At 39.9% G+C, this 11,281-nt stretch overlaps 1 protein-coding gene across 1 annotated transcript in view; it reads right to left on the bottom strand.

Annotated features, from left to right (window-relative positions):
* Positions 1-217: 217 nt before the first annotated feature.
* Positions 218-11,281, bottom strand: part of STARD9 (StAR-related lipid transfer (START) domain containing 9) — an 89,765-nt gene continuing 78,701 nt past the window's right edge. The window contains exons 25-33 of the mRNA XM_009074938.1: positions 6,340-11,278; positions 5,446-5,643; positions 3,682-3,865; positions 2,987-3,133; positions 2,257-2,362; positions 1,517-1,659; positions 1,007-1,071; positions 715-920; positions 218-317 (exon numbers count right to left, since the gene is read on the bottom strand). Coding sequence (XP_009073186.1) covers positions 229-317; positions 715-920; positions 1,007-1,071; positions 1,517-1,659; positions 2,257-2,362; positions 2,987-3,133; positions 3,682-3,865; positions 5,446-5,643; positions 6,340-11,278 — 6,077 coding nt within the window. The 3' untranslated portion in view covers positions 218-228. The remainder of the gene's footprint in view (positions 318-714; positions 921-1,006; positions 1,072-1,516; positions 1,660-2,256; positions 2,363-2,986; positions 3,134-3,681; positions 3,866-5,445; positions 5,644-6,339; positions 11,279-11,281) is intronic.

The raw sequence follows: 11,281 nt of genomic DNA, 5'->3' as shown, positions 1-11,281 counted from the left end.
TATAAACGTACACTGTGTGACCCTTGTGTTGCTGCCTAATGGGTCTTGGTTGACAACTGTAATTCACAAGAGGATTTTATACATAACTGACTGTGTGGTATCAGTGTGGCTTTTCTTTCTGTTACACTGGTACTTTGGACATATGAGCATGGACTTTCCTTCTTTTTCCCCTTTGTCCTTGAACCACAAGTTCAGAATAACTCCCCCTCTGTGCTTCAGAGAGAATGTTTACTTTACCTCTTTGGCTTCTACAGTAATGCAGCAGAAGTCCCGGGGTTGCTTTAGATAACATAGGGAGGTATCTGTCACTAAATATACTGGGAAAAAAAGACACCCAAAACAACAAAAAAAGAGGAATTAGACTTTGACACCTTTAACTTGTCACAATTTTCCCCTACCCATTAAATGCATATGCATATTTTATTTTGACTTGTTGCCTGTAATATGTCATTAAAATGCTTTTTCAAGCCACTTCAAATTTATCTTCACTTTCATTTACTTTCAAACAACTGTCTCTAGCTGTACTTTTCAACAAGATGTGTTTAATATTATCCTTACTTTGGAAAAGTCTTGCAAAGCTCAAGTTCCCATATTAAATAATGAAATTGCTTATTCACACCTGAAGAAATGAAATAAAATGCCTCTAACTTTCTTCCTTACTGAGAAAGTACGTGGTAATGATAATGGTGGTCAGTTGTTTGTGTCGATACTCACCCAGGTGAATGTGGCTGGTTACCTTCTTGTGTATTCGAGCCATGTTGATAGATCTGTCATACAGATGCCTTTTGCCAGGATCTCTCACTAGTCCCCATACATAGGGAAGAGGTCTTTCTATCACTCCTGCTCCCAGAAACCCATGCCTTGTTGCTGAAGGGAATACTTTGTAGTAAACCTGCACTTCTTTTTCTGTACATTGATATCTGTCAAAGATGAAGGAAAGGTATTTGCACACAGAAGGGCCAGGTACAGAGAAAGGCCTCATTATAAAGACTTGCCATAAACTTACTTCCACCCAGCTGCTGCCTGGCATGTGTAGAGGTTCCTCAGGTTATGAGAGCATGCTGCCATTACCTTAGAAATCAATGACAAACATACAGGTAGAACAAGCATAAATTGTGTTCAGATTTTACATGCCGCTACACTATCTTCTACTCAAAGTACTAAGCTGACTTTACCACAAATAGTTTTACAGTGCTGATAATCCTTAGGGAGTACTAACAGGCAAACTTACCAGTTGTAGTCTCTGCTGCCTAAACCAGCCTATTGTAAGAAACTAGCAGCTGGAGAGCACATATGTCCAAATGATGAAGTGATTCTGCCTAATCTGAATTATCAAGTTGGTGTGCTTTCTTTCTAATGACACCTCAGATCTTGTCACATGGATATGTAACCTGCACTATAGGAATTCTTGGATACTAAGGGAGTTGAGCCATTTCAGCAGCTTCACTCAAACATTTTTGCTACAGCTTCCGGAAAGAGATACAGGAATAAGTGAAAACTCTGCTTATTTACTTACCTCAGTAGTAGCATTGGACAAGATATGTTTGGATAAATCTTGGTATCCTTTTGTTGAAGAGTTGCTGACAGAAATAGTTAATCCATGAGTGAACCTACAGCTGGTGCTACTAGGAGGAAGAGGTGGCTCAATTCTGCTGGCTTCTGCAGGAAACAAAAAAGCCACAAGGGAATAAAAATCATTAAAAAAGAAACCCGCCACTATTCTTAAATTGGTGGGATTTAAACCCTCCATTGGAGCATTCAATCCATCTGATCCTGTCAAAGGACTCATAACATCCCTTGTCTAGACAATCTGTGTATTGGTAAGTGTATCACAGTTACATTCTAAATTACTTAAGTTTAATGGTTATTACTACAGGTAAGAAAATAAATTAAGGAAGAATAGGCAACTTAAGTCTTGAGACTAAAAATAAGAACTTGCATGTGCAGTTCTATAGTCACTGCAGCTTTAGGCCCCACCATGCTTCCTTCATTCAAAGCATTGTCATCTCAGAATGCTGTACTTTGATGCTACTACATCAAAAGATCAATTTCAGGGGGAGCAAATCACCATTTACTGTTTCACGAAATTCTAAGTAAGCTCTGGCTACTGGTTGACAGTATTTCTGAAGTCATGTAATGGTAGGGATACATCCTCAAAACACCTTGAATCAAAGTTAGTTTTGATTTGCATAAATGACAAATCTCATTAGGCTTTGGGTTACAACTGAAACATAAGCAGGCATATATTTAACTTACCAAATACGGAATCCTTCTGTAGTTGCTCTAAAATATAAAGCTGACTATTTCTAACAGCTGAACGACCTCGTGTGTCTCTTGAAACCAAAGTATTTCCAGAAGAAACCTGATTTAACAAAGAGCAGAAGTGAGAGCTTTGGGTGTGAACCAAGGAAAATAAATTGTGTTACATAAACAGTGCAAAAATTTGCTGTATTATAAGGTTGGGAGTTTATCATAAGGTAGGTAACACCTTTGCCTTTCCTCTGTTTATGGAGTGATACCTTGACTCAGGAAATTTAGCCAACCAAAGTGTAAGGAGCTAGCACAGATGGATACTTCAAAAGTAGCTTCAGGCAAGTCCATGTTCACACATGGAAATTCTTGAGTCAATGCATGTATCATTGAGGAAGGCACACTGAGAATATCACATTCTGGTTTACCACAAGAAAAGGCTTGTTGTTTCTAAAACACTTGACAGATAGTGACATTACTGACAGTAGTAACTGATTTTTATCCGTGACTTACAAAAAGAATCCCAGGAAAACAAAAGTGTCACTGTCCTTTGCAATTACACAGTAATCTTCCCTCCACTCCATGTCACCCATCTATGTACTGGTGATGCAAAGTTGTCCTGCTCAATAGTTGTGACAGAACACAAATCATCTCAATAAATGTCTCTGCTCCTACATTATGTCTCTGTTGTTGAAGCATCAGGAGACTTCAGTCTCAGAGACCAGTGATTTCTCACCTGCCCTTCCTGGCTGCTGAGGTTACTTGCAGTGTACGTAGCAGCATTACTGCTATTGTAACCAGATGTTGGGCCAGAGGAGAGGCTGAGGCTGGAGTCTGTACATAAAGTGCTTGTACTTGCAAGAGTCTTCAGCCTTGCTTCTTCCTGTAATAGGTATCACAGTATTACAAAAAAACCCCACATAGAACTTCCTGTGCACAGCAGCTAGTCAAATCTGTGATATCAGCAGTGAAAGATGAAAGAGGAATAATCTAAAGAAGACCAGATTCTATCAAGGAATGCTGACAAAAAAAACTGTTGCCATACAGAAAGTATTAAATAAGCAGGCTTGTTTGAAAGACTAGGATTATATAAGCCATAGAGTGAATCACCTTGTAAAACTTGGCAGTCTGGGAAAATGCAATTTTTGCTGTTGTTCTTCTTCACATACAAGAGTCCAGGCTATCAAAGTGATGCTAGGATGTTTTTAAGGGGAAAAAATGTTTTAAAAAAATCTCATTTCATATTCATCTCTTTGTTGCTCTCTCTACTTCTCAAGTCCCTGACTTAACTTTCTGGTCAAATGTAGTTGGTAAAGACTGAAGATTTTACTTTACCAATTCAGTTATTCAATGCTAGCCCAAAAGATGAAATAAAAGTTACATAAAAAGAAAATACTTCAAGAGTATTTATACTTTCAATGTAATGCTCACCTTCTGTAACTGAGAAAATACTTCTTGCCATATTCGCCTTTTTTCTTGTTCTGCTCTCTCCCGAAGTTTGTCCCTAGCTCGTGCAATTTCAGTTTTGGTTTCCTCTCGTGCCCTCTGGTAGTCTCGGAGCAACAGTTCAATGTCTGAAGGATGCTCAATGCTTCTTCTTTTTGGTTCTTGAACTCTGTAAGAATAGGCAAGTACAGGGAAACACATAATTACTTGAAATCATGTACCTAACCAAATACCGTGAGAAAATCATATTGCAATACGGAACAGGAAAATTTGCCAGAAAAGCAATTAAAACCCACTATACATCCTCCAAAAAGTTTCTTTTTGCTCACTAAAGGCTGAGTGGACACTAACCTTAGAAAATTACTCAACTTGCACGTCCAGTTTGCCACTGGGATTACTGCAGTGATTGCACTGGTTTCTAAGTCAGCTCTCCATATGATCTATGGCTTTGGCATATCACATACAAAATAATGATGTTGGGAAAATAACTGTCTCCTGATCTCAAAGGAAACAAAAGTCACTTTGGGGAATGAGAAACTGAAATTCTAAATGGTGAAGGGTTGCAGAATTTTTCTGATATTTAAAATGAAACTGAACTATATGTGGCTTTTAAGTTAGTGAAGGAATAAGAAGACAGATCAGTCTCTGATCAGTCCAGACTGAATACTTGGCTGTCCCCATAAATCATACACATGTAATATATTGGACACTTCTTATGGACCGAAATAAAAGTAGACCCAAGATTTTCATTAATGTTTTCTAAAATCAGGCACACGTTCTTCCTGAAACACTTTCTATCTCAAAGGTTAACATTGAGAAGAATTCTGCCATGGAAATCTTAGATGCTTTAAGGGATCTTTAAGAAATGTTTGCTTCAACCTTGCCTGGCTTTTACAGCATGTTGTGTGGCAGAAGCCTGGTTTCCCTCAAAGCTTGCTGAGTTAGCTGAAGGAGGACTAAATGACAGGATATCTCTAGCTACAGCTAGAGGGGAAAGTGGATCCCGAGCTATAGCTGGACTGCAACTTATACCTCTAGCTATAGCTGGACTGAAAGCACAGAAAATAACTTCCAACTGCAGCAACTTTCCCAGGAGATAACTGCACTCCACTGTCCACCGTAAATCTCTAGCTGCACCTGGACCACAACTTTGCCAGGACACAAATGAGAAAACTTTAGTGTGCCTGCCCTGGGAATCACTATGTGCTGGCCCAGCAAAACTGCAGCAACTTTCCCAGGAGATAACTGCACTCCACTGTCCACCGTAAATCTCTAGCTGCACCTGGACCACAACTTTGCCAGGACACAAATGAGAAAACTTTAGTGTGCCTGCCCTGGGAATCACTATGTGCTGGCCCAGCAACTCAGGGGGAGCTGACCAGTGAGTGCCCTGGCAGAGCCCCATAAAAAAGGACCAGAGTCCAGAGACTGTGTGCACCCACCACCAAAGAAAAGAACACTGCTGAATCCATTGGTGGTGACTGTATCTGCTTCTGCACCTCATATCTTCTTTACATTCCTCTTTCCTGTTTCTAGCTCTTCTAACACCCCTTCTCCCCCTTGTGTGACCAATAATATCTCACTCACCCATTTGACCTCATTTGAGTCTTGATTCATGCTGGGAGAATCAATCAAACCCTCCTGTGTCTTATCAGAGTGAAACAGATGTCAGTAACAACCGTTAATGTGCACCCATTGTGAACACCATCAGTGTACACCAGGACAAAAGAGAAGTTTCTAATGCCCTACCTGGTATTTTCCACCACATCTCTTCTCAGCTGTTGCAGATATTCTCGGCGTCTGCTAGGGAGATCTAGATCCCTCTGACCTGCATCCAGAGTCTGAGACAGACTCAAATGCTTTTGAGGACTCAGACTTCGGCTTCTTTGGTAGCTCTGCAGTCTTTTTTCTCTTTCCTTCCTCAGAGTTTCAATAGTTCTCATGTGTCTATTAGGGAAATGTGATAAGAGTGACTAAATGCATCCTTTATATACTTTTACAGTTTCTCATTTTTTAAAGCACTTAGGTATTAGGTAGTTTTGTAATGTAACATTTATAGGAATCTAATACCATTTAAAATCCCTCTGTCCATGTGCTGAGAGATGATGCAGAAATTCTAAAACTCCATTGCTTTTGTAAAAGTAGGAAATGCACAAGAGGGTCTTGGTTACTGCTGGTAATGGCAAAGAGGCAAATTGAGACTAATGTAGCTCCTCCTAATTTCTTTGTTTAAATTTAACAAATTTGGGGTTTTTTTATTCCTACAGCAGCATTATTCACAGAAGCATGAATGAGATATTCCCATATACAGGATGTATCAATTATCTTTACATTGCAATAAATCAATGAAATACATTCCCATGATCACCAGGTACATGTGATAACTCTCATGGCTGCTAGAAATTTTAAAAGTTGGGTGGCACTAGATTTGAATTGCACCAAATACTGTACTTTTCCCTGTTTTCCTGAAGTAACCCCAAAAATTTATCTTAAATGCTTCATTTAACGGTATACAAAATTATATCTCTTCACATATACGTCACTCAGTGTGACTAAGTGATTCACTGCTCTGCAGTGAAGGCTATTGAAGCTGCATGAAGTGTATTCAAAATGCTTAATACAATACTACTTTAAGTAAGTTACCTTTCATAAAGTTGCTGCTTCACTGGACTCGCCACCGGGTCATCTGCAGTTCCACTCTGAAGGGCTCTCAGCAGAGCATCTGTTTCCCCAATGCCGTAATTGAGTTTGGCTTCAGTCAGCTCCACCGTGAGGGGATGCTGATGCAGATCCAGGTGAATGCCAGACATGATCTGAGCACGCTCTCTCTGAAGTCTCTCAATCTCTCTGCTCCTGCTGTCACAAAGCTGGGATTTCCCTTTCACTTCTGCTGCTCCTCTGCTTCTAGGCTTCGTTTCTGCCTGACTTAGTAAATCAGTCGCACTGCCACTCAAGCCGAGAAACGAGGAAGGAGGGCTGCCCTTCACACCACACCAGTTGCTAAATTTATTGTGTAGAGGTAAGTCACGGAGACTGTAGCTCCTAGGCCTGTATGGCTTTGCAAAGGTAGTGTTTCTGTTGAGAGGAATTTCAGTGTCACATTCGCTTTCAGTGATAGAATCTGTATTGTCGTCTTGGAAGGAGGTTTGCACATCGCTCACATCAGAGAGTGGGGGAGGGCAGCTGTTCTCATTGTTCCAGAAGAAATCATGAAATTGTAGAGAACATGCTTCTACGAGAGGTTCTGAGGACATGCCAGCATTTGTCTTACTGGAACAAGCAGCACTCATATTTTTATTAAAAAACAAGTCAGCATTTGGAGATGAGGAGTTGTGAATCAAAGCAGAATCAGAATTCCCAATGTATTTTTCATGTCTGATTCCAGCTGAAGAACCTCTTCCTCCCCTCATAACATACATACAATGAACTGAACGTGCCAGTGAACCATGGTCTCTGACATCACCTGTTACAACTTCACTGTGGCCTGACACCTCCAACACACCTCTAGAGTGATATGACTGTTTTGCACAAATGGTAGTGTGGGTGTCAACCATGAGTCCATGTAGCTGTTCCAGGTCTTTTGAACCACCCTGTCCTAAAAGCTCTTTGGCTGCTTTCTTATTTGAGAAACTTCCAGATTTCTTTCTTATGCCCTTATGTTCTCTAGAAGCACCTGATTCACTGTCTGTTTCTGTCTGTGAAAAATTGTCCACATGAGGTTGCATGCTGGACTGTGGAACTGCCCTCTGCTTTCTCTGATTGCGAATGGGACTTGAAGCAACGCTGCAATATCCAAGAGGTTCCTTAACAGGGCAGATAGGCTTGCTAAAAGCAGTTTGGCTGCTGGGACTAGCACTAAGAGTAAGAATAGGGGAAGAGGCCCTATCAACTAGCAGGGTATTTTTGTAACAAAACTTTCTTTCTGCTGGAGCCCCTCTTTCAATGACACTTCTTTTATCCTGAGCATAAGGTGCTGGAGATTGAGAGGTGCTATTAGTAGAGCTGCTGATTACAGTGCATGAAGAACCGTCTTGCCCTGGACTCGGCAAAGATGATATGAGAGATGAAACTCTGGTACTAGCAAAAGCAGCATTCTGCTGTGCATTTGATGATGTTTTTTGAAAAGGTAAGAAAGGAGTGGAGGTTCTGGGTAAGCGAGGCAGATGCATAAAAGAGTCTTCCAAAATGCTGTCAAGACTGTCATGGAAGTCAGGATTGCCAAGACTTCTCATCCCTGTCTGCTCTTGTATTCTTTCTTCAAGAGAGAGTTTTTCCTCTTTCCTTTTGGGAATATTTTCTACTGCATCTGCACCAATTTCTTTCCAATCAATGTTTACTATCTGAGCTGCTCTCAATTCATTTTCCACTTTTGCCTCCACTTGTTTTTCTTCATGTTTGCTTTGATGTTCTTCCAAAATCTCAGTTTGAGTGCCTACATCTGCTGTAGTCTGAGTGCAGCTATCTGATCTAGTAGCCTTTACAGCATCTTCAGTTCCTCTTTGTTTGATTTTAGCACTCTGCTCATTATCTGTAATACTCTGTTGGGAGAGGTTTCCCAACAGCTCAGAAGTGTTCTGAAGAAGCTGTGACAGATGCATGGACAGGTTCTGCATGCTTGCCCAAGAAGAAGGTTGATGAAATAAATCCCTGTTTGTTTCCTCCTTTCTTGCAGAAACATCTGTATAACTTCTCTGATGTCTTCTCTGCCTTTTACACCTTCCTGTAGCTGCTGTTTGTGTTCCCTGCTCACATGTAATCCCTGGTAGTTTTTTGGAAGACCTTTCAGACTCAGAAGGATATAACAGTACAATTTCATCAACCTGCACTGAAGAGTTACCAGGTTGTGCAGAAGGATTCTCAAATTCAGCAGTATTATTTTCTGAATTAGTTTCCAATGTTTCACTGGATACAGTGCTATACTGCTTGGTACTGTCACTCGAGTATGCAGATTGAAAGTCTTGTCTGACGCTGTCCCATCCCTGAAGACCTTCAATGCTGCTTAAAGTACTTGATAAAACCTTTGCTGTAGCATATGAACTGAGATGAGAATGAAAAGGAGAATTTTGAGAATTCAAACCATTGTCTACACTGGAACATCTCATAACTTTACAATGTTCCATATTTAAAGGAATTTGATTGCAAGAGACATCACTTGCACTTCCAAAAACATACTGTTTCCAGCCAATCTTGCATGATCCATCTTGTTGCCAGGGGTGATTATATGGGTTGATATCACTTGAACTAAAATGCATTGCATCTTTATTGTCTTGCAAAAATAAATCTGTTTCTGGCTGGTATCGAGGTTCTTCGCCTTTACCTTCACTACACAAAGCTACAGAACTACTCTTTGAATAGACATTTGTTTCTGCACCCACAGAACTGTGAGCTGTGGGCAGTAAGGATGATGGAGATTGAGTAGTACAGTCTTTTATAGAATGGCTGCTTTGGTTTCCTGCTGCAAAATTTTGTAAATTTTCGGGATTGCAGTTTGCAAGTTTTTTAGTTTGTGCCATTCTTTGCTGAAACCTGGGTTTAGATTTAACCTGTAGAAAGTTATTTGATTCCTGCTTTGAAAATCTTTCAATTCCACAAAGATCATCTTCAGTTGGTGATGGAGGCTCTACACTCATATTTAAATCTTGCAGTGATTTAGATGCAGAATATAACAAGGGATCTGCCTTAGATGAAGCTTCCAAAGCATATTCTGTATCAGAAAAGGCAGCAATAGCTGGGGCTGATGCTCTGTGACTTTGTAAATAAGGTCTCCATTCACTTTGTTTACAGTTCTTGGTACTCCGTGTAGTAGAATATGGCCTTTTGCTCCTGAATTGCACCAATTTGGATTCTTGAGGAGGAAAATAATTGTTTTCTGGCAAAAACTTTATGGAGGTAGTTTCATTATTCATTACTGAAAATGTCAGCCTTTCTGATTTCAGAGTCTTACTCTTCATTATAGTGTCTCCCGTGGTTGAACAACTGTCTGCATCAGCATCATCATCAGGGCTATCAACACTTGAACCAGGATTATTTTTGCAAAGTAAAATCTCTTTTCTATCATCTGAATTTGTTCTATCTGGCACCTGCTCTACGTGTTTACCTAGAGGCACATGCTGACAATTATCTTGCAGATCTGCAGGGTTTCTTTCAAAACCCAAGACTGTGTGATACGGTTGCCTGGGATCAGTGCTTCTGCTGTATGTGGGATATGATGGACTAAATGAATTGCAGGTGTATTCAGGATCCACTTCAACATCTCCTGGATAGATATTTTCCAACACTGTAACTTCTGAGCCTATTAATTCATTTGCAGAACTTGAGGATACATTAGTCTGCTTTTCAGCAGGTTCTCTACTTAATATTTTTCTCTGGTCTGTCTTTACTGCAAAATGTTCAGCCTCAATATTTGAATGCAGTTCTTCCTCATTTCTATTTACTATTTTTCTCATTTGTCCCTCTTTAACAAGAATTGCCTTTCCAGTATCCCAGCAAGGTAATGATGGTAGTAAAAGAGAATTATCATTTAATACTTTCTCTGTGTGTTCTGTGCAAGCTTCTTGTGGTGGAACTTTACCGCTATGATGCTGATCAACTTTCACATCATTGTCAAATTTTTTATGATTATTTCCATATAGAGGTTCCCCATCTACAGGAGAATTTTCATATGAAGTACAGTCTGTGTCTGACACTGGACAATGCCTGTTTTCTTTTGCAAGAGAAAGTAAAATACGTCCTGAAGCATGTATTGGCTTATCAAATACCACAGCCTTATCAGACTGAGTATCTTGCATTTGCAAAACAGCAAATGGAGGATGTTTCAATGCATTTGAATGTGAAATATCATATGTGCCAATTTCACCATGGTCTGTATCTGCAGGTACAGAATATTCTGAAAACGTTTTTAAGGATGAGTGATTGACTCTTGCAAATGCTTGGGGAAAATCTTCTTTTACAGAGCACACATCTGCAGAAATGGAGGACACTTTCTCAGTCAAACGAGTGTCCTGAAGAGAGTCCTCAAACTGACTAAGTGCTAGAGTTTTTGAGTCATCAAGTAAACAACTGAAGCTCTTGGAGCTTTGAAATGGTGTATCAGTTGCAGTGTCTTCTGCAGAGCATGATGGAAGAGACTTGGACTCATTACCACCAATCTGTCCTTGGCTCTGGAAAGTAAGCAAGCCCAATTCTGATGCAGTCACACTATTAGTGTAGTGTTCTGAGTGCTCATTAATTTTATTTTCTTTTATGTCGTTGCAATTCTGAAAATAACCTTGAATAATTTTCTCCATTTGATTTGTTCCTACAACTTTTTCAGAGAGTTTATTATTCTGAGCATATGTGGCCCCTGCAGCCGCAGAATTACTTTTCCTTTCATCTTTGTTCTGAGAAGTATCAGGAAAAGTTACAGATACACTTAAATCAACTGATCCACTTGTAAAGTAATTTGTTTCTGCAGAGAGATCAGCATCGTTTTTACCTTTGTCTCCACTGCTGGCAATTAAGTTTTCTGCAGATGATGCTGGACAATTCAGAAGACTAGGAGAACATTCAGAAGTGCCTGAGTTCCTATTATAATTTAGGAACTCTT

This window comes from Acanthisitta chloris, unplaced genomic scaffold (genome assembly GCF_000695815.1).
Source record: "Acanthisitta chloris isolate BGI_N310 unplaced genomic scaffold, ASM69581v1 scaffold18115, whole genome shotgun sequence".
NCBI lineage: Eukaryota > Metazoa > Chordata > Aves > Passeriformes > Acanthisittidae > Acanthisitta > Acanthisitta chloris.
This window is presented reverse-complemented; position numbering and strand designations above follow the sequence as displayed.